Source organism: Vombatus ursinus, unplaced genomic scaffold (genome assembly GCF_900497805.2).
Source record: "Vombatus ursinus unplaced genomic scaffold, bare-nosed wombat genome assembly UNPS02014804.1, whole genome shotgun sequence".
NCBI classification, from domain to species: Eukaryota; Metazoa; Chordata; class Mammalia; order Diprotodontia; family Vombatidae; genus Vombatus; species Vombatus ursinus.
In genome coordinates this window covers 11,455,045-11,479,142 of record NW_020954582.1, presented here as the reverse complement: position 1 = coordinate 11,479,142, position 24,098 = coordinate 11,455,045, and the positions used below count along the sequence as shown (strand labels likewise).

Sequence of the window (24,098 nt, the reverse complement as noted above, 5' to 3'; positions counted from 1 at the left end):
GAAAATCCAGGGTTTTTCCTTTCTGGGGCCCAGATTCCAACCCCATAATGGCTGCCGGAAAAACTGAAATGAAGTTCTGGAAAGGTCTCTCTTTTTCTGGAGTTCTCTTTAATCGAATCACCCATCTCAGAATGTAAAGTTCAGTTAAGTTTATGTCTTGTGTCACCTCGATCTCAATGAGGCTTTATCAGCAGGCGCCACAAGGTGGCGAACCTGAGCATCTGTGCCTGATCCAGCCTCTGGCAGGGTCTGTGTGGTTTCGCGGAATCACGTTTTCAGGCTTTCAGTCTCCTCGTGTATATAATGAGTGGGTTGGACCAGGAGAGCTCTGAGCTTCTTCCAGCACCACACCTATGATTCTATGCCTTCCTCGTCCCCGTGGCCAGTGTCAGAGTGACCGTGCATGTGGGAGAGGGTAGGTGAGCAGAGACAAAGGTCTTAAGGAGATGTGATTTGGTGGGGTCTATTCCTTTAGCAAAACCTCCTTAAAAGTGAGATTTCTTTTCTTGAAATCAGGACTATCCTGGACACATTCATGGTAGCTGCAGGCCCTCTACCTGGCACTCCCTACAGCCTCCTATCTCACACCAGATGGCAGAAGAAGAATGACTGGTGCTTAAATAATGCCCTAAGGTTTACAAAGCCCTTTACACGTTATTTCACTGAAGCCTCCCAAACACCCTTTGAGAGAGGTACTGGAGATATTTATTAACCCCATTTTACAGATGAGAAAATAATAACAGCTGGGATTTATGGAGCACTATCAGAGACACACATAGAGCCCCTCACATCATGCTGCCTTTTAAAAGTTTCAATCAAATCTTCACTGATTTAGAATAACCGCAAGGGAACCTGCTCTAAATTAGAAGATATTTCAAATTGACTATACGTGGCATTTTGTACCCCAGGCAACCACCTCAAAGCGCGCTAGGGTAGTTGTCATGAACTCTCAATTTTGCAGGTCAGGCATCCTCCTATTGAAGGGAAAGAGAAACCCTAGGATGTAAGCTTCTGGCTGGGACATGAAATGTTTGAGGCTGTATTTGGAGCCCAGCTCAGTGAAGGGTGAGCGAGAGGTGCATACATCTACCCACTTCTTTTCACTAATTGTTTCTGCCATGTCGATCCTGAGTCCTCTACATTATGTTGTCGTTCGGTCGTCTCAGTTGTGTCTGACTCTTCATGACCCCATTTTGGGGGTTTTCTTGGCAGAGATACTGGATTGGTTTATCATGTCCTTATCCAGCTCATTTTACAGATGAGGAAACTGAGGCAAACAGGGTTAGTGACTTGCCCAGAGTCACACAGTTAGTAAATATCTGAAGCCAGATTTGAACTCAGGAAAATGAGTCTTTAAATTTGCCACCAACTGAATTCAGAGCCTCGAGGCAAAGCCCTGACCACAATACCTTAGCTAAAGTTCTGACTTAAAAAAAAAATGCAGATTTTTTTACTTTCATCAACTGTAGACTCCTCCTCCTTCAAAATGATTGAGGAACATTTCGAATGTTCCAGTAAACAAAAATTACACATTTCCAAATGTGTATAATAAATGTAGTTACCATCAAACAAACAGTGTGAAGTGACTAGGGCTCTTGGCTTGGAATCTGGAAGTCCTGGATTCCAGTCCCACCACAGACACATACCAGCTGTGGGACCCAGGGTGAGTCATCAACCATCCCCTAAGGCTCGAGGCTGCAGAGAAGATGCTAATCTTCATCGGGACTGATGAAATCACAGGTCTGGCTACAATAAAGAGTAAAAACTGCACTGAGCAGAAGAGAATTTCATCTTTCTTTAGGGATACAGGGGCACTTGGGCTCCTCAGAATCATCACTCTGGAAATGCAGTACCACCATATGCACTATAACTAAAGAATGCATAGAAGGTTGAGCTAAAGCTAGACTGAATTTAGGATGTGCCCTTGCTAGGGGGTGCCATAGTGCATGGACTGAGGGGCCAGAGGCAGGAAGACTCACCTTCCTGAGTTCAAATCTGGCCTCAGACACTTCCCAGCTGTGTGACTCCGGACAAGTCACTTAACCCTGTTCTCCTCAGTTTCCTCATCAGTAAAACGAGCTGGAGAAAGAAATGGCAAACCATTCCATTATCTTTGCCAAGAAAGCCCCAAATGGGGTTGCAGAGAGTCAGACCCCACTGAAAAACGACTGAATACCAACAGATCCATGATAGCTAACCTGTGGGGCTCCCCATGCAAGGAGCTCAAACTCTCCATCCCAGTCATGTTTTTTTCTCTACTACAAATGGATTTGTAGTCAGATGGCATAGGTTCCAATCCGCCTACCCCTTACTAACTGTATGACCTTGGACAAGTCATGTGAGTTATCTGGACCTCTAAGTCATGTGAGTTATCTGGACCTGGACCTCTAAGGTCCGTTCCAGATCTAAATCTTAGAATCCTCTGATTTGAGGGCACCCAGAAGTTGGGAACCATCCTTTCTCAAAAGAATTCCTGGTATCTTGTCTATTACTTCGCTTGGACCTCTTGGTTTGTAGAGGTGCAATGTAGGACACTTGGGGAGATTCTAGTTGTCTGAATGCTCTAGATCTAATTCTCTGGATTCTCTGTATCCAATCCTCAGCAGCCAGTAGAATGTGAAGGCATTCTTGTACTCTGTCTCCACCTAGTGGTGCCGAGAACCTTTCGATGGTCTGGGTTTATATGACAGCGTTCCAAGGGACCTTGAGGCCATCCATCTCTGACCTTCTTTTACAGATGAAAAAACCAAGGCTCTGAGAAATGATGTGACTGACCTCAGATCACACAGAGAGTTAATAATGACGTTAGGACTAGAATTGAGGATTCCCAGCTCCTGTTCTATGAACACACACACACACACACACACTTTTATAACAAGGTTCTGAGCATCAAATTCTGAAATTTGGTTCTTGCCTATTGGACGAAATCACTATTACCCTTTGCTAACAAAATATTTTTAAATTTCATTCTTAAAATGACCTTATGCAGGTCAATCACTCATTCAACAAACATTTATTAGGTTCCTGGTATATACTAGACAGCAGCATAATAGACAGAAAGCTGGCCCCACAAAGTATGGGTTCAAGTCCTGTCTCTGGCAGAGTGACTTTGTGGTAACTAGGTAGAGTACTGGACCTAGAATCAGGAAGCCCTGAGTTCAAATCCCATCTCAGACACTTACCAGTTGTGTGACCCTGGGCAAGTCACTTAACCTTTGCCGACCTCCGTTTCCTCATCTGTAAAATAAGTACAATACCTCCCAAGTTGTTGTGAAGATAAAATGAGTTAATACGTTGAGTAAATTGTGAAATTTGAAGCTCAAAATAATGCTAGTTATTAATATTATTTAATCCTCAGTGCCCCCACCCCCGGCAACATTCTGAGACAATAAGTTGCAAAAAGTTGATAGACAGAGGAGTTTCCACACTGGGAATTCCCTTCATTGAGGAATATAATCCTACTTCTGGAACCCCCTAAGAATTTTGAATGGGTTTACAACTAAGTTATCTTGTTCCCAATATTCTTGGCTCGGGATAAGAGCCGTAAGATTTCATGGCATTTTAGAGCAGGGAGCGACCTTAGGCGACCCTTAGTTGCAGTGACATTCTATTATTGACCCATCATAAACGTCCCTGGAGAATTAGATTTGTGAGTCACCGAAGGACAACAGAGAGAGGTGTAGACAGGCTCCGACATTTTAAAATGAAGAACTGAATGTGAGAGGAGGTGAAAAAAGTCTCATAGGAGGGCCGCGTGTCCGAAATGGGCCCGTTCCCTTCCCCTCCCTCTGTCCGTCTTCCTAATTTCACCGCCTCTGTGGATGGGATAGCTGCTCTTTTAATCGACGGCTCCACACCTTCCAGCCATCCTCAATTTTTTCATCTCCAAAGCATCTCCCACCTCCCCTTCTTTGCCGCTCCCATCGCCGGCGCCCCAGGCTCTCCGCGCCTCTCACACGGACTGCGTGGGGTAGGAGCCACCTCTCTGGTCTTCTCTCTGTTTTCTACAGCCCCTCCTCCCCCGGGCTGCCTAAGGGCCTCAGAAGCACGATCTCTCCTCTCCTCCAGGGTCTCAGGACCTGCCTATCGCTTCTAAGATCAAACACAAACCCCTCCCCTTGGAGTTGAAAGCCCTTCCCTCTCGGGCTTGCTTCCTTACACCACCATCGGCTCAGTCACGCAGGCCAAGCCTCAGGTCATCTTTGACTCCACCCTCTTACTGACCCCCACCCCCCAATATCCAATCTATCCGATCCAAGTCTTTTCCATTCTACTTTCTCTACGTCTCTCACATTTGCCCCCTTCTCTCCTCTGACACGGCCCTCACTGTGGTGCAGACCGTCTTCACCTCCTGCCTGGACTATTGCAATAGTTGAGGGCAGGGGGTGGGGGGTGGGGGTGGAGAGGAGGGAAACACTCTGGTCCATCGTCCACTCAACTGTCAACTTGAGCTTCTGAAGGCACAGGTCTGACCACTGCACCCCTTTCCATTCAATGTGCATCAGGGGCCTCGATCACCTTCAAGATCACCTCTGGCTGTTAAAGCCCCTTAAAACTTGGCCCCCCCCCTTTTTCCCCTTTTTCCCCCCCCCCCCCCCCCCCCAACGATGCAGCAACCTTGCTCTTTTTGCAGTTCCTTAGACAAGACCCTCCATCTCCCTATTCTGGACATTTCCCCCAGCTCTCCCCCATGCCTGGCATGCTCACCCTACCCCACCCTCCATCTCAGGGCTTCCCTGGCTCCCTCAAGACTCCCCTCAAATGCTACCTTCTGCTAGAGGCCTTGCCCAGGTGTCCCCTTCTGTTTGTGCCTTTCCTCTGAAATTATCCTTCGTTTTACAGATTGCGTGTGCCCAGTTATTTGCACGTTGTTTGTGCCATTCGAATATGAGCTCTTTGAGGGAAGGGAACATGTTTTCACTTCTCTTTGTATCTGCAGCACTTGGTACAGTGCCCAGCACATAGTAGGTCCTTAATAAATGCTCCCTCTGACTTCAGCTCATCTTTCCCCAACAAGTGCACATATGTGGCTTCCTGGCACACTGACCAGACTCTGGCCAAACTGGCCTGATTACTTTTCCTTATGCATGGCACACCATCTCAGCCTCTATCTTTGTATAGATTCTTCCCCATACTTGGGATTCTCTCTCCCTTATCTCCACCTCTTGGAATTCCTAACTCCTTGCAAGGCTGGGCTCAAGCCCTGCCTCCTATAGTTAGAGCTCTTCTTTCTCTCTGAAATGACTCTGGACTCATTTTCTATGTATTTATCAGTGGACATGTTGTTTTCCTCCAGAAGAAGGCAAACTCCTTGAGGGCAGGAAATATTCCAAATTTTTTTTGTATCCCTAATGCCCAGCACACAGAAGACAAATAATAAATGCTTATAGATGGGGCAGCTAGGTGGCGCAGTGAGTAGAGCACCGGCCCTGAAGTCAGGAAGACCTGAGTTCAAATCTGCCCTCAGACATATAAGACTTACTAGCTGTGTGACTGGGCAAGACTCTTCACCCCAATTGCCTCAGCAAAAAAATAATAATAAAAAAATCTAACAATAAATGCTACAGAGTTGAATTGAATCAGCAACCTGAAGTCCATTGAGGTAAAGTATATTGCCCAAAGTCCCACATATTACTAGTAAAAGACGGAATTTTCAGCAAAGTGTTCTGACTGTAAAGCCAATGGCCACTGCTCTCCAGAAGTCTGCCTTCAGCTTAGGCTGCAATTTGGGGGGATCCAGTTTGGTCATTTTAGTGATATCAACCTTCGTTGTTTCCTTCTGAGTTTCTGGCCAGAGCTTTATAAAGCAAGATCTGGTGTCTAGGGGTATCCAGGAGATTAAATGGGCTGAGAGGGGTAGTTGACACATAGTCACAAATCAGCTGACCACCTACTATGTGCCAGGTACTGTTCTAGGTCCTGGGGACCCCAAATATACAAACAAAATAATCCCTGACATCTAAAGGCTTGTTAATTGATTCTACAGGATTGAAACATGACAGATGAGTATATGTAACACAAATACAAAGTAATTTCAGTGATGGGGGAATGGAGGGAACCGTGGAGCAGTAAAACTAGACACTTGCCTTAGCAGAGGTGGGAAGAATTACACTTTAGGAAATGAGTCAAGTCAATAAGAATTTATGAAGCACCTACTCTGTGCCCAGCACTATGCTAAGTGCTAGGGACACAAAGAAAAGCAAAAACAGACCCAGCCCTCTGGGAGCTCCCAGTCAAATGAGAAAGACAACATGCAAACATCTACAAATGAGATTTCTGTAGGATTAATGGGAGATCCTCTGAGAGGGAAAACTAAGGAAGCTGAGCTGCCCATAATTTATGTGCTTCCCAGACTTGCTGGTTGTTTGATCATGGAAGAATCTTAGTCTGTTTCCTTCTCTGTGAAATGGAATGGAAATAACCATACCTTTCAGTGGTTGTGAGGGGCAAATGAGAAAAAAGTGTATAAAGGATTTTGAAAGGCTTAGAGTTCTAAAAATGTTAGCAATTATAATATATTTCATTTATTTATTTTTAACATTCATTTTTTAAAAATTTGAGTTCCAAATTCTCTCCCTTCCTCCCCCAGCCATTGAGAAGGCATACAATATGATAGCAATTATACATGTGGAGTCATGCAAAGCATAATTTCCATTTAATATGTTTTCTAAGAATAAAATAACTGGTTCAAAACAATCAGTCTTCACTGCAGGGAGGGGGTGGGAGTTGGGGAAAGCTAATGAGTCTTCCCCCCTCCCCAAAGCATGGCTGAACTTTTCATGAACTTGTACCTGAACTTGTCTATCTCACCTCAGATTTCCCAATAAATCACTAGGGCTAATTTGATAATAACAGCACCTCTCTCTCAGGGTTGTTTTGCCAATCAAATGAGATAATATTTGTAAAATGCTTTGTGAACCTTGAAAAGCTATTGAAGAGCAGCTAGGTGGCCTAGTGCATAGAATTCTGGACTTGGGGTCAAGGAGACATGAGTGTAAATCCTACCTCAGATGTTTACTAGCTAAATGTCTCTGGGCAAGGCATTTAACTTCAGAAACTCAGTCTCTTCATCTGCAAAATGGGGATAACAATAGCACCTACATTATAGGATTGTGAGGATCAAATGAGATAATAATTGTAAAGTGCTTTGCAACCCTTAAAGAGCCACATAAATGCTTATTATTGTTGTTGTTTTTCGTTATTAGCACTGAACCTGGAGGAAGATCCGAGTTCAAATCCTGCCACTAGTCTAGGTGTCTTTGGGCAATTCAATTAACCTTTAATCCTCAGTTTCCTCATCTGTAAAATGGGCATAATAATGGTGCCCGTTTAATAGGGTTGTTGTGAAGATCAAATGAGACACCATATAAAAAGTTCTTTGCCAACCTTAAAGCTTTCTCTCTATGCTAGCAATTATTATCATTATTATTTACCAGCTATTACTATTACTGCAAAGCTCAGAGTATAGAACAGCTTGTTTTTTCCACACTCGAAAGCTTGAAGCATAATTATATATAGAGCACTCTGTACTTTACTCTCTCGGGAGGTTTTTATTAACCTATTTCCTCATTTTGTCTCTAACGCTTCCTCATCGATGCCTCCTGTCTTCCATGTCCTCCAGAACCCAGCTCAAATCCCACTTTCTGCCAGAGACCTTTCCTGGAGCCTCTCCCTCTGCAGTTATTTTGTAACCAATCTACGTATCTTTATGTAGCTATTTCTGCGTCCGTTGTCTCCTTCGTTAGAATGGACAGGACTGTTTCATTTTCGTCTTTGTGCTCAGCACTTTTCCCAGCACACAGTCAGCACTTCATAAACGCTTGTTAACGGATGCTTGATATGACGTCATGACTAGCTAGCTACTCCCACCCGTACCTGAACAAGAATCCCTTCTATCACACACCCAGCAAGGGGTCAACCAGTCCGCGCTTCATGACCCGGCAGGGAGGGACACCCCTTCTCTCCCCCGCAACTCTTTCTGCCTTTGGACGGCTATTTGCTGGGAAGCTTTTCCTGAGTCTCAATCTGCCTGTTCCTCAATTTCAGGTCAAAGAACTAGAAACCACCTCGACGTCAGTGCAACACACAGAGTACAATCTGGAACCCAGCACCAAGTACGCGTTTCAAGCCCGATGTCGACAGCCTGGGAGGAGGTACGGGCGGGAGTGGAGCGTGCCCTTTTTCCACACAACCCCAGAAGCAGGTGAGCTCTTCAGGGGGTTTAATTCAGCTCCTTCTCCTTCACCTTTACGTCTGCCTTTGTTTTCTCTAGGAGGACCCATTACATGTTGAGTTTTCCGCTCCTCACTCTCTAGTTGGTAATCATTGCCAAAGATATTTTCAAGATTCCCAACATGCCACAGCAGATAGAGCCTTGGGCTTGCAATCAAGGTAGTCCAGGGCTTAGAATCTTATGTAAGATATTGAATTGCCATTTGACCCTAGACGAGTCACTTAACCTCTCTTAGCCTCAGTTTTCTCATCTGCCAAATGGACAGAAATTTTACAGCATTGTGGTGAGGACCAAGTTAGATTACATAGATTTTATAAACTGACTATATAAATATTATACAGATCTGGAGGTAGACATGCTCTTCAGGGCCATCTAGTTTCGTGTCTTCATTTTACAGACGAGGAAACTGAGGCCAGGGAAATTAAATGGCTTGCCCAAAGTTCCATAGGTGGTAAACATTACAGGCAGGTTTTGAACCTACTTTCTCTGACTCTACTGTACTACGCTCTCTAAATGTTATTAATATATTTTCCCACCTTTTGAAAATTAAAAAAAATCCTGCTATCTCACATGACAATAGTCATATTTTTAGTAAAATAGTAGAATCATAGCTTTAGAGAAAGAAGGAGCTTAGGAAAAACCAGCTACTTTAACTCCCTTATTTTATAGTAGAGGAAAGGAAGGTGGAGAGAGGTTAAGTGATGTTCCCCAGGTCACACAGATTGTAAGTGAAAAAATGGCATTTGAACTCATGTCCCTTAACTTCAAGATCAGCTCTCTCGTTGAGCAAGACGATATATGATGGCACAAAGCTCCTATGAAATCAGTAATGCTTTAAGTGAATTCGTGTTTTACTGATTACAACAGCATTGCCATGGATTTGAAAAACCCCAACAACCCCATGTACAAGACTTATTATCTGTTTCATCCACAACAGATATGTTCAGTTATTTATTTCATTGAGTCATTGTGCCCAACTTTGGAGCAAAAAAAGATCATGATGACATTGCTTAGTTCGCTTAGGGATGCTTGGATCCCTTGGAATAACTGGACGGATATAATTATACGGTATTCTGACAGTTGCCTCTCTGGATCTCAGTTTCCTTTTCTGTAAAATGAGGGAGATGGATGACCTCTAATTAGACCTTCTCAGCTCTAATGTTCTGTAATTCTGGTCTAAACTAAGAACCTCAGGCTTTTGAGGGAAGACAAGGATGAGTTGAAATGTCTTGAGCGACCTCTGCTGCCCACATCTTAGAAAGGCAGTCTTGAAGACAAAATATAGTGCCTGGCTGTTTTATCTAGTGTTAAATCATCATCTCACACACCTTTTGATCTTCTTTCACGTAATCGACAATCACACTCTGGTCCAGTCACATTCTGGCTTAGTTACATCGGCCTGCTGGCCGTGCACCATCCTTGACGTGGCATTTCCCATGTCCCTGACTCTGGACCAAGCGTCCTTCCTCCATGCTTGGAATATGTTCCCTCCTCACTTCTGTCTCCCAGAGCCCCTTGATTCCATCAAAGGACAGCCCAACTGGCACCTCCTACTTGAGACCTTTCCTGTTCCCCTTCAGTTATTAATAATCTCTCCCTTTGGAAATTATTTTAAATTTTGTATTTTCTTATCTCTGTTTATATTATATCAACCAGTGGAATGTAAGCTGTTTAAGGGCAAACTGTTTTGTTTATGTCTTTGTGTCTGCACCAGCCAGCATAGTGATTTACACACATTAGATGCTTAATGAACATTTGTTGAATTCAATTATCCTTGATTTTCAGACTCTATGTTTCCTTGGCCCATTCTAGTCTTGAGGTCCCAAACCCTAAGAATGGAAGCTAACTTGGAATGGCCATTCTTTAGGCTGGTGACAGCCACCCTTTTTTTGATCTAATCAAAAAAATTTCTGCGTTCACCTCCAATTTATGTATATTTACCTACAAATTATATAGGTACCATTTTCCTCACACAGTTCCTTGTATATATTATAAAACATACACAAAATATACATTTAAAAGGGGGAATATAAAGTTAAAAACAATACTTTAATTTTTTATTGATTAACGGCATAAAAATGGCACGATGTAATTGAATAGACATTGTGTTTGAAAAATCCCATGTACATCCTGGGGGACAGGCTGGATATGGAAATATTCAAATAAATAATAAAATAACTTAACATAAAATGATATAACATAATATTATGTATAACACATTAATAAATAAATAATGATTATTCCGTTAATTTGATGCTGGTATGCAAAGGGTCTGGAACTTAAGCGCATGTGTGTTGGCTTGGCTTGGCTTGACTGGATCAGTTTAGCTAACCAAGAGAGGAGAATCTCTCTCTCTCTCTCAACATTTTAGATACTTTTAATGTTGAAGAATAGCCAATATTCAAGTCATAGTTCATAAATCAGTGACCATCACAGCCTTTAGGGTTTTCTCTGTGTGTGAATATCCCCATAATGTACTGCAAAAACAGCAAGTGATATTTCTGATTGCAACTCAGCCAAATATTTTCAGCATAAATCAATCCATGCCTCATACATGGTTCTGATTCATTGGACCTTAATTTCCTTTCTGACATTCAGCTACATTAGCTATATTTCTGTATGATCCCAGCATTGTATGTTTGGAGCTGGGAAGGACCTTTGAGGTCAGCTAGCCCAACCCCTGAATTTTACAGGCAAGAAACGGAAGAGGCTTCCTCAAAGTCAGTCAGCTATGGGGCAGAGCCAGCCAGGCATTCAAATCCAGCGAGGCAGACTCCAGATCCAGCATCTTCTCCATGTAGCAGACTAACTCCTGAGGGTGAGGGGCAGTGAGCAGAGAACTTTGGCTGGACCTCGGAGTGCAGGGAGGGAAATAGGTGACAAAAAGAGGAATTTATATTGGTCCTTGAGGAAAGAGGGGGTGCAGGGCCAAAGAAGAAGGCTCTGTTCCTGAAGGCATGAGAGAACAGGTACCTTACGCTGGGGAACAGCATCACTGGGTACCACTCCCTCTACTGTACCCAGTTCCATGGGCAAGCTGGTGACTCAGACATACAATACAGATTACATGCCCTCCCACCCAAGCCCCAAAGCCACTTGGCTGGGCCTCTAACTTTTCACAGTTTTAGACAAAGAGTTAATGCAGTTTACTAAGGGCCAACTCATTTATAAAGAAACTCTGGCAAGAAAACAGGAAAGTCTGCTGGCATAATTGAATTGGCTGATCTCTCATTTAGGAACATGGTTTTTTTTCTTTTGTTGTTGATGTCTTTTTTTTTTTAATAACATTCAATTCCAAATATGCCCCCCCATTCACCCAGAAAGCCTTCCCCTTTAATAAGGATTTAAAATAGAAACACACACACAGAGTTCAGTAAATCCAATCAACACACTAGACAACGTAGGCAACATTCTGCACACTTAGGCCCCCACCTCTTCAGTAAAGCGTTCTTACCCTTTTTTTTGGTCATGCACCCAGTCTTTGGCAGTTCAGCGGAACCCATGGACCTCTTGTCAGAATAATGTCTTTAAATACATAAATAAAATAGAGGACCACAAAGTAAGCCAATTATACTGAAATCATTACCAAAAAAATTTTTTTTAAAAAAGTTTATGGCCCCCAGTTTAAGAATCCCTGTTATACTATATATTCCCCCCTCTACTATCAAATGCTACTCTTAAGAATTTACAACTTCATTCATACTAAGGTGTGAATGACTAAGAACTCCAAACCTCAAAAAACTCTTATCAAGCACCATCTACATGTGAGTCACGGAGCTGTGTGTGCAAAATTCGGAACAGTTCTTGACTCAGAGAGCTGGCATTTGTCCCACTGAGGAATGACATAACACACCCATGGTACAAGGGAAAGGGCACAGAATAGCTTCCTCTGTGCAGTGTTGGGCAAATCACTCCCTCCTCTCTGGGCTTCTGCCCTTCTTCTCCGGAAGGAGGGAGGAGAGGATCTCTAACGTCCTATCTGGCTTTAAATTTGCAAATAAATACAAGGTAACTTCTGGAAGGAGAAAGTAACCCTTTAGGGGGCAGAGGAGGCTTAGCCGAGGGCGTGGCTCCGGAGCTGGGCTTTGAAAGAAGATAAGGATTCTGGAAGGTAGTGTTAAGGAAGGAGTCCGGTGGGGGGGGAGGGGGAAATCTGTCCAGAGATGGAATGTGGACCATGGGAAACACCGCGAGCCCAGCTCGGCTGGAACATTGAGTTTCAGGGCACTAAGAGCTGACATTTACAGAGCCCTTTAAGATTTGCTGTAAGTTTCACAGGCTGTTTCACTGGATGTCTGCAACCAGCCCCTTGGTTTGGAAGGAAGGGGGTTATAAGCCACATTTTATAGATGAGGAAATTGAGATTCTCAAAGGTGAGGTGACTCACCCAGGACAATGCAGATAGCTGGAATCAGGTGGGATTGAAGCTTGGATTTTTTTTTTTTTCATTCCAAATCTAGCATGCTCTACCCACTAGTACTTTAAAGCTACTGAATCTGTAGATAGATTTCAGGGGGCCTGGGAACTTGGATGGGAAAAAAAGTGCTCGTTTTTGACACAGAAAAGGCTAAGAACCCCGACTTTAAGGAGTATTTGCATTTTAATAGGAGACTAAGTCTGAAACAAAAATAAAATTAATCTCTAATTGTATATTTTTTAGGCATTGGCAAACTCATGGGATATTTGGGGGCCAGAGTCCTCTTTATAGCCATTCCTGAAATAATACCAAATACGGGATATTAGAAACATTCATAATCAAGTTACCTGGCGCCCCCCCTCCAGTTTTATTTTTTCTTTTCTCAAATGTTGTTGATTTTTTTTCTATTCTGACATCATTTCCCCTTTGACACCACATAACCATTTCTCTCTCCCACCCTGCAATCCTGACTTATAACAAATAAGTACAGCCAAGCAAGAAAAAATCCACACATTGACGGTATCGGAACACGTATACTACATTCTGTCCCTGTAGTGCACTGTCTGCCCACCAAGAGGCATCCCCAGATGTACTGATGACTTACTGCATTTGGCAGGGTTCCAGAGCCTTTCAACATGATTTTCCTTTACATTATTTTGGTCTATATGTAAATCGTTCTCCCACTTTTGATTACTTCACTCTATATATATCCATTCATACAAGTAATCCTCAAGTTTCTCTGTATCCTTCATATGAGTTATTTCTAATAATTCAGTAACATTTAAGTACATTCATATTCCAAAATTTGTACATCCCCAATTAATGGGAGACCACTTTCCTTCCATTTCTTTGCTACTAATAAAAATGCTACACTAAGTATTTTTGCATAGAAAGAGAACAGACATTTATTAAACACCTACTATGGCAGGTGTGACCCTGGGCAAGTCATTTAACCCTGTTTGCCTCAGTTTCCTCATCTGCAAAATGAACTTAAAAAGAAAATGGCAGACCACTCCCGTATCTTTGCCAAGAAAATCCCAAATGGGATCACAAAGAGTCAGGCACAACTAAAGCGACCGAACAACAACGTTCCTAGTACTGTGCTTAGTGCTTGACAGATTTATCTCATTTCATCTTCACAACACCTCTGAGAGATAGGCTTTATTATCATCCCCGTTACAGATGGGGAAACTGAGGCAGATATTAAGTAATTTGCTAGGATCACAAAACCATTAAGTGCATGAAGCTAGAGAACTCAGATTTTCTTGACTTGAGGGTCCAACATTCCATCTACTGAGCTATCTTGTTGCTGTATATATGGGACTTCTCCTGACTTTTACCTCTTGCAATAGATACCTTATTGCAGTAATGTTGAGTCAAAGCTCATCTGCAATTTGTAACTTTTTTAGTATAATTCTAAATTATTTCCCAGTATGGGTAGACCATTTAGTAGCTCTGCCAACCTTGTGTTCCTGTATTTGTCTTTCCATGGCCCCTCCAGGATTGATGTTTCTCATCCTTGCCAATCTGATGGATGAGGAGTGAAACCTCAGAGTTGTTTTCATTTGAATTTCTCTCATTATTAATGATTTGGAACATTTTTCCAGATGGTTCTTGACAGCTTGCAGGTTTGCATTTGAAAGCTAACTATTCACCAGAGTTCTTGAAGTCTTTCGAAGTTGTTTATCTTGAGAGTGCCGTTGTCATTGTATAAATTGTTCTCCTGGTTCTGCTCATTTCATTCTTCGTCAGTTTACAAAAGTCCTCAAAATTGTTTGTTTTTATCATATTGATGTTATATACTATTCTCCTGGTTTTGTTCCATATCTGCTGATATCCGGCTTCACTCCATATCAGCTCATAGAAGTCTCTTCATGTCTCTGTGAATTCACCTATTCCCTGATTTCTTACATCCCAATAGAATTCTGTCACATTTACACATCACAATTTATTCAGCAATTCCTCAGTTGGTGGGTATTGCCTTATTTTCCAGGGTTTTTGCCACCACCAAAAAAAAAAACCCTGCTAGAAATATTTTCATACAACTAAGACTTTTTCCTCTTTAAAAATGATCTCTTTTGGATATAGTCCTAGTGGTGGTATAACTGGGTCATTGATTCTCACTGTCTAATAACTGTTTAGATATAATTCCATTTGTTTTTCCAGAGTAGCTGTGCCCATTCATAGATCCACCAACAGTACATTAATGTGCCTGTTTTCTCACAGCCCCTCCAACATTTGTCATTTTCCTTTTTCATCTTCTTTGCAACTCTCATATATATTTTTGTATACAGCAAATTTGTTTTTCTCTTCTTTTTTTTCCAGTAGGATGAGGGGTAGAAAGGGAGAGAATATAGATTACTGTTAACTTATTAAAAAGAGAGATGGAGGTGGTGCTAGAGATGTAGAATGTTGCAGATGAGGTCACCGTATTATTAGTTTCATGTAATTGTTTTATTTTATTACAAGATATATCTCACAAAGCAGAAAAAATCCATATATGTTTATAATGTAAAAACAAAACACATCAATAAAAATTTTCAAAAGGAAAAAAGAAAACTACCCATTCATGTTTTTTGTATGGCGAGTATATTTTCTTTTAATGTTGTTTTTTCTGCTTTTCTTCTTCTAGATTGTCATTTACTTCTGATTATTTGCATTCCCAATCTGTTGTTCTTTCTTTAGTTTCTTTGGCAGGACTTGCCATCGCAGATTCCAGTTTTCCTATTCTGCTCATAATTTTTGCTATGCAGACCATATATTCTGCTCTCATAATTCTCATTTCTCTTCTGAATTACTGAGGAACAATGTGTTGCGATTTCATGTTCTCTTCAATTCCATAGGGTCCTCTGTCTTATCAAATGTTCCTTTGCTTTGCAATATTTTTTCATAGATTCCTGAACTTGTTTACCAGATGTGGAAGCCAGATTTTCTTTTATTGTTAATATTTAACCTGCTGGTTTATCCACTTATGTTCAAGGTCTTTGAGTTTTCTTCTTCTTGAGATCTTTGGTAATTTCAATCCCCCCACTCCCACCTCTGATCTTCCCCCATTCACACTCTGACTCTCTCCTTGGAAGTCAGTTTCTTTGGTTTTCTAAATATCTCAGCTTCCTCTCACACTGGACAATTCATGGGTTACAAGCCTAGGTCTCTGCCCCAGGTGACTTTTGAATGGTCAGAACTAGACCCAGATAGATGCTGTGTCCTTTCCCTAAGGCTTGGTGGAGAGCTATACAGCTCCCTCTTCCTCAACACTGACACACACTCTGTGCCCTGTCCTGTTTCCTCTATCCTTTACTTCTATGGCCTAGCACCAACAATTCAAAGTTTTGCTGCACTAGTGCTACTGGGTTGTGGCCCCCAGCAGGTTTTTGCTTCTGAAAGGCTACAGCAGTGTTGGCTGACTGTCATGGCCCTGGCAAACTGCTACAGCCTGGAGACAGGGTTCTCTGTAGCACTGGAAAGGGGAGGAGGGTGTCAGGGTAGGGAGGCAGGTTTTGTTGTAAGTCTGTGTTGGATCCTTGGGTCTGCTAGTATATTCTTACTATTGGTAGCATGGGAAGTAGAGGAGGGATGCTGAGTGAGCTCAGGGTCAGGAAGTATCAGTTAATGGATGTTTGTTTTTTATTTTTTACCTCATTTTAGATTTTGGGTGTTCTAGACCATCAAGATGGCTGACATTGTTTTATCTTTGTTGCATAATTTCTATTTTGAGAGATTTGAGAGGAGATAGATCCTCCTATTCTCTTTTAATTTTTTTAAATGATGTGGCATTTTATATTTAAAATTTATACCTATCTGGAGATCATTGTGATATAAGGTATAAAATGTTGGCCTAATTTCTTCCAAACTGCTTTACAATTTTCACAGAAATTTCTGTCATATAGTGAATCTTCACTCTAGTAGTTGGTGTCCTTGGATTTATCAAACACTGGGGCTTCAATATTCAATTACTTTGGGTCTTACTTACCTCATTTATTCCATTCTTCAATTTATTTTTTTTAAACCAATACCAAACAGTTTTAATTATTGCTCACTTGTAGTACAATTTGATGTCTGGTAATGTTGGTTCCTTTATTCCTACTTTATTTTGTTATTTCCATCGAGATTATTGACCTTTTTATTCCTTCAGATTAATTTTTATCAGTTTGTCTAGTTTGATAAATTAGCCCCTTGGCAGTTTCACTGGAAAGGTACTAAATCTATGAATTAATTTTATAATATTGTCATTTTCATCATATTGAAATAGATCAACTGTGAATGATGAATATCTTTCCAATTATTTATCTCCCTTTATTTTTCTAAATAGTGTTTTAGTGGTATTCATTTATATGCTGAGAGTGTCTTGGTAGGATGACTCCCAGATACTTTATACATTTTGAAGTTATTTTGAAAGAAATGTCTATTTTTCTGTCACTTCATGCTGAATTTTGTGAGTAAAAAACAGAAAAGCTGATGATTTTTCTGCATTTATTTTACAATCTACTTCTTTAATGAAACTACTGTTTTTTTTTTTTCCGTAATTGCAAAGAGGTAATTTTGTTGTTTGTTTTTTTTTTTTTAGTGAGGCAATCGGGGTTAATGTGACAAGGCCACACAGCTAGTATCAAAGAGGTAATTTTGCCTCCTCTTTGCCTATGTTTATCCCAGTTTTTTTCCTTGTCTTATTACAAAACTAATATTTCTGGAACCATATTGAATACTAGTGGTGACAATGGACATCCTTGCTTTACACTGATCTTATTAGAAAGCCCTCTAGTTTTTCCCCCCATTATACATCATTACAAATCCCATTTTTTAAATTGATATTGTTTATCATATTAAGGAAAGGCAGCTAGATAGTACAGTAGATATAGTGTTAGACTTGGAATTAAGAAGACTTATATTCTAATCCTGCCTCAAATACTTAGCTGTGTGACCCTGGGTAAGTTACTTACTTTCCTCATCTGTAACATGGGGATAGTAACAGCATCTATCTTTCATGGTTGTCCTAAGAATAATATATGGGGAAATGTAATAGCAAGCACAGAAGGTGTTAGAGGCAAATTGATATATAGTAGAACATGAACTGGTTTCTGGATTTGGAGGGACTGGGTTCAAATCCTGTCTCTGATACTTACAAATTGTCATTAACCTCTCTGGCCCTCAGCTTCCTCCTGTGTAAAATAAAGGAAGAAGGGCTCGAGGATCCCCAAGGTTCCTATGAGTTCTAAATCTATTATCCTGATATAGTTTGTCATCATAGAAAGACAAATGCAAACTTAAATGTTGAAGGAATCAGAATTCAACAGTTCTGACAGCAGCGGAGAAAGTTCAGTCTCCTTGGAGATGTTGTCGATTTCACCGCTCTAATGGAGGAAGTACTTAGGGATTATTATCCCTTTAATGAGAAGGCAGAGGCTGGGAGGGAACGGGCTGGCAAATTTACAGTAACTAATTAAGTTGCCTGTTTCCCAGGAGAAGGTTTTGTTGCTACTTGCAGTCGCAAAGGTTCCCACAGAGACAGTGTTTTAATGATGGTTCAGTCTGCAGGGATTTTTTTTTCCAGGTTGGCTTTTTTTTTTTTTCTTTCTCTCAACCCTTCTCTACATCAGGACATGTAAGAGCAAAGCGATTAGACTGCATTTTCTGGTCTCACAAAACCTCACGATCTCACTAAGCCTTCTGTGCCCTGCCCAGCCGTAGTTGAGAGGAGAGAGAATCCTGACTTTCGAGTCAGAAAGCCCCAGGTTCAAATGCTGCCTCTTGTCCTTATTCACTGTGTGAGCAGGGGCAATTCATTTCACCTTTAGGAGCCTCAGTTTAACTATCTGGAAAAAGGGGGAATCATACCCAGAGCAGTTGTTTAGTCGTGTTTCAGTCATGCCCCACTCTCCGTGACCTCATTTGGGGTTTTCTTGGCAAGGCTGTTGGAGTGGTTTGCCATTTCCTGCTCCAGCTCATCCCCAGACCCACCTCCCGTGGTTGTTGGCTGGAATGAAGTAACGTCTGTTAATGGCTTGGCCAAGTTTAAAGGGCTGCTTGAATGTCAGTTATTTCTTAAATGTTTCTTTCACAAACTGCTGCAGCTTCCAGTGAGTGACAGAAACCTTTTGTGTTCTACCAGTCCTTCTATCACCTGGATCGCAAATGAGCTCTAAGTCAGTCTTGGGGAAGACCAGAGCTCCCAAAAGTGAAGGTACTAGTCCAGGGTCACGCAGCTAATTAAGTAGCATCTACCGTGGACTGTTCCAGCTTAGTGGACTTCCCCTCCAAATGCCATCGGGGAGATTCTAATTCCTTTATAACTCCTCTAGGGAGGCACTTTTATAAAAAATAGCACGTATTTAAAACATAGCCCATCTTAGCAGTAACAGGAAAGTGTTTTTTATTGTTATGATTACACAATTGTTGTTTTGCCTTCACTATGGGCACAAAAAACATCTTTACTAAAATAGCAAAAAATTCACTAAAAAAGCACTAAAAAATTCATTAAAAATTTCAGTAAGTCAATAATAGAAGTAATAAAGTACTTAGCATGTGCCAAGAAGGTGTTCTGGGTGCTGAGAATATGAAGGCAAAAATGAAAGTCATTGCCCTCAAGGAGCTTCCTTTCTACTGGGGGAGAAGTTGTTTGTCCTTCTCAAAGAGGACCAGTGATGTCCCAAGGTGATGTCTTGACTTGCCCATGAACTAGATTAAAGTGAGGCAGAGCAGCCGAAGTTGTCAGCCTCACACTCTCCTCCAGAGACTCATAGCAGTGCATGCATGCATGTATGCGGTATACAAAGTCGGTACTGGGGAATGGGGAAGCTCTAGCAGCTGGGGAGATCCTGGAAGGCTTCATGGAGAAGGTGGCACTTGGCTTAAGTCTTTTTTAAACAAGGATTTACATAGGACTTTTAATGTTTGCAAATCCCTGTACATATATAAAAATAATGACAATAATAACTAGCGTTTTAATAGCACCTGCTGTGTTCCTATCTCATTTGATCTTTACAATAACCCTATAAGGTAAGTTCCCAGTTAGGGAACCATATGATGAGGTCTAGAGCTTAGGGGTCCTGGAATCCCAAAATCACAACACGAGGCTCCTGCCTGAAAGAATTGGACTCAAGCCTGCTCTCAGCCAAAAACACGGTTTATTGAAGACTTGCCATATTAGCCAGACTCTTAAGGAATCTGAGCATCTGTGGGCTATTGACTAGACTGTGAAAATCTGAGCATCTTAATGGAGACAAGATGGACCTTATATACAGAAAGACTGTGGGAGGGAGTGGCCAAGTACTCTATGAGGTAATAGAATTCCAGGGAAATGGAGCCTAGATAGGACCAAGTGTGGGAAGTGGCCTGGGGCCAGAGGCGGGCAAGACAATGGAGGGCCAGGCTAGGTCAAAGGTAACAGAATTGGGGGATTGGGTTGACAGAATCATGGCCTCAGGGGAACTTGGGAGATCTCCTTGATCTGATCAAGTGGGAGAGTTTAAGGACAGTCAGAAGGTTTTCTAGGGCCCATAGACAAATGGAACCCAAATTGGGACTCAGGTCTCACTTTGGGCCCATACCCCATCATTAAGTACTAATGTTATTCCCATTTTACAGATGAAGAAACTGAGGCAGGCAGTGATTAAGTGACTTACCCAGGGTCACACAGCTAGTAAGTTGTCTGAGGTGGGATTTAAACTTGGATCTTCCTGACTTTGGGTTTAGCACTCTATCCACTGGATCACCTAGCTGCTTTTGCTTGAACTAAGTGTTGAAGGAGATTCAACTTTCTAAAGGGCCGAGGTGAGGAAAGAGTACTTTCTAGGCATCGAAGCCAGTCAAGGTGAGAGCGTGGAGATGGGAAATGGAGCACCATGTATAAGAAGCAAGGAAAATGAATTGTTATTATTATATAGTAATATATTACTATATAATATGTTATTATGGGGGTACAGTGGATAGTGTGCTGAACTTGGAGTCGAGAAGATTCGTCATCCCAAGTTTAAATCTGGCCTCAGACACTTGCTAGCTGTGTGACGCTGGGTATGAATGAGAAGGAAATGACAAACCACTCCAGTATCTTTGCCAAGAAAAGCCCAAATGGGGTCATGAAGAGATGGACATGACTGAAAAATAACAAATATATTATTATATTATAATTATTTTTATTATTATTTAGTTTAGAGTACAGGTACATGTGTATATTAAAGAAATGTCTGTTAAATAAGGCTGGAAAAGTAGAGGGGAATCAGATTTCAGAGGGCCTTAAGCACCAGTGTTAAAAGTACCCAGGAGTGTGGTGTAGTTGAAAGAGTACTATTGGATTTATTCAGAAGACCCAAATTCAGATCATAGCGCTGCACCTTACTAGCTGTGCGACCTTGGGTAAGTCACTTGACCTCTGAGTGGGTCCGTTTCCTCACCAGTAAAGTGAAGGGGTTGGACTCTGGTCCAGGTGGTTTCAGTGCTTGTTTTCCTCGAGAAATAAAGATGTGTCTTCTCTTCAAGATTATCTCAAAACTATAATTTTGACTTTTCTTGGGATGCTTTGGTTGTTTTTTAACCCAGCCCACTCCCCCGTTCTGAGTCTGGGTGATATGTGTGCCTCTTCTTATCAGCACACACTTTGCCAGAGTTACTGTTGGTTCAGAACTTTTCAGAAACAAGCTAGCAGTAAGACCGGAGTGTCCCAGCTTTGTATCCCTAATAGAAACAAATATTTTCTCTGTACTGGAACACGCTCTACTCAGAGTTTCATTATCCCCACAAATAACAAACTGGATGATAACATAATACTTGGAAACATTTTTTCAAAGCTCTCCCTGGCCATGAGTTTCCCCAAAGAAGTAACTTTCAGGAGCCTCGTCCGAGCAGGAGCACTAATTGAATACCTGGACGTTGCTCCTGTCATCCACCCATGTCACCTGGTGTCCGGTGTCATGTTAACAGCTGACATTTGTAAAGCCCTGGAGAGGTTCCCATGCACGTCTGCAAGCTGTCTCATTTGAGCCTCCCGGCAACCTTGAGAGAGAGAGAGGCCTCCCCCTTGACAAATGGGGAGAACTACCACCCTCATGGCCTGTTACCTTTTATCTGAACCCCCTGGCCGCCAGTCTGGACCACCCCTGGTCCTTCTGGATAACCCTAAAGCAGGAGTTTGTTCGCATCACTTACCCGTTTAAGAAGTTTCAGTGGCTTTCTGTGGCCTAGGAGATAAAATCCAGCTTCCAAACTGTCTTTCCACAGTGATTCCCCATTTGGCGTATTCCCTTACCTACACACATGTTAGTGTCCCTCCCTAGAATGTGAACCCCCTGAAGTTCTGAACCACTTTGTTTCTGTCTTTCTGCACCCAGCATCTTCCACATATATAAAATCATATCAAATATCAATACTCATTACTATTATGTGGACACGTAGATGATCTTTCTCTAAACAACATGTCATATTAGGGGTGCAGTCCGCATTGGGGGCAGCCAGTTTTTGAACTGAAGAAATGGAGCTGATCTCCATCATCCTTCCCCTCCCTCCAAACGTGTTCCTCCTTTACTCCCTCAATACACAAGCTCTGGCTAAGCCCCTGCGGGCGTGTGGGCATGTGGGCTAGACTTTGGGGTAACGAATACAAAGCAAGGGACAATCCCTGTTCTCTAGAGGTTTGCACTTTACATAGATACATATGTGCAAAATAAATGTAAATGGAATCAATGCAAACAACTCTAAGATAAGAGGGAATTTAAGATACAAGGAGGGGCTACTTGCACTAGGAGGTGTGGTTCTCCTTCGATCACTATTGTCGGGTGGGCGTGGGCACTACCCTTCATTCACATCTCTCAAGTTCTAAACCCCAGGGGTGACTTGGACAGCTCCCATTGGCCCTGGGTGGTCTGCCTCTGTTGTTTGCCAATGTTTGTTCATAGACTTAGGACTGGAGTTGACCTTAGGAGTTATCCAACTCAGCTTCCTCATTGAGGGAGGAAGCTGAGGGCCAGAGAGGGGCCAATCCCCGTGGTCCTTCCTGCTTTTAGTTGTCCCACTCCCACTGCCTCATTACTGAGTGAGCAGCAGCAGTCTCTCAGCAGGTCTCTGTTGCCTTTTCTGTGAAGTGCTCCTGGAGCTCCTTAGGAATAATTCACTTTTCCCCTTGGGTCCCACGTTGCACCATCTTTGCATTTCTCTAATGCAATTATTTTGTGTGATGGTCATCTGCCATATCCCCCATCCATGAAGATAATCAACCAATCAATCAAAAAAGTATTTATTAAGAGCCAGGCACTGTGCTAAGCGCTGGAGATACAAAGAAAGGGAAAAACAAAACAAAACAAAGCGTGGTTCCTGTCTTCAAGGAGCTCACAGTCTTATGGGGGAAGACAAGATATTCCTGTACACACACACACACACACACACACACACACACACCATAAAGAGAAGGAGGCAACCCTAGAAAGAAAGGCAGCAGAGAGACACTAGAGGGACCTCTTGCCCACCTGGCCTAGCCAAAGAATTTGTCACCGAGGGCCAACATCCTGGGCTACTCCTTGTCCCTAAACTAGGCTGGTCCTTAGAAAGCAGATGACCTTTGCTGGGCTCATGCTCAAAGTCTTTCCAGCGTGGGCCTTTCTCTCTATCCCTGTGGATAGCAGGCTCCTGACACCTCCTAAGTGATTAACCAATGCTTATTGATTAATTGACTGACTGACAGCACCTAGCAGAACGTCTGCTTACTTTGTATAGCCTTTGAGAACCAGGAGTCACCTGGATGCCACAGTGAGAGGTCAGAGAAAGACTCCAGAAGGAACTCGTGTGTGTGTGTGTGTGTCCCTCACAAATTGTCCTGTAGCATCCAACTACTCCAGTTTTGCAGGTACCTTGTTCAGATGCCTAGCAGAACATTCTACATACAATTGGTGACTGATAGTTGTAGAATTTAAATATGTAAAAGCAAAGGAACATTGGCCTAATGTTCTCTGTGGTGGTTTGCATGGTTTGAGTTCCCACCAACAGTGTCATTATAAGACGGGGTCATTTAGTCCAGTGTCCTTATTTTAAAGGTAAGAAGCCTGAGGCCCTGGGCTCAAGGTCACATAGCGAGGTCACGGATCCATTGGAAGTTGGAACATTTTAGTACTATTAGTACAATCTATTTCTCTACTGCCCTTATGGGGCATGAGCTTTTAAGGGACTATAGAAATATGAGTTATTAAAAGCCAGTTTGTCAAGCCAATGAGAGAAATCTAGTATGGCAGAGAGAATGCTTTCTGTGGGCAGGAGACTTTGCTCTTAACCAATTCTGGACAGGGGAGCCCTTTTTTCTTATGTGTAGAGAAGCCCTTAGGAGACTGAATTAGAAAGGCTCAGAGGGCGGAAGTGTCTGCTACTGCGGCAGGATTCTACTCAAAAAAGGGGAAAACTTGCTAAGCATCAGAGCTGTCCCGAAGTAGAGGGAGCTTCCTCTGGAGGTCTCAGACGCCCCTCTGGCTG

General features: G+C 42.2%; 1 protein-coding gene across 1 annotated transcript in view; it reads left to right on the top strand.

Moving 5' to 3' along the window:
- IL23R (interleukin 23 receptor) overlaps positions 1-24,098 on the top strand; it is a 65,939-nt gene that overhangs the window by 24,008 nt on the left and 17,833 nt on the right. The window contains exon 7 of the mRNA XM_027874113.1: positions 8,047-8,203. Within this exon, the coding sequence (XP_027729914.1) occupies positions 8,047-8,203 (157 nt within the window). The remainder of the gene's footprint in view (positions 1-8,046; positions 8,204-24,098) is intronic.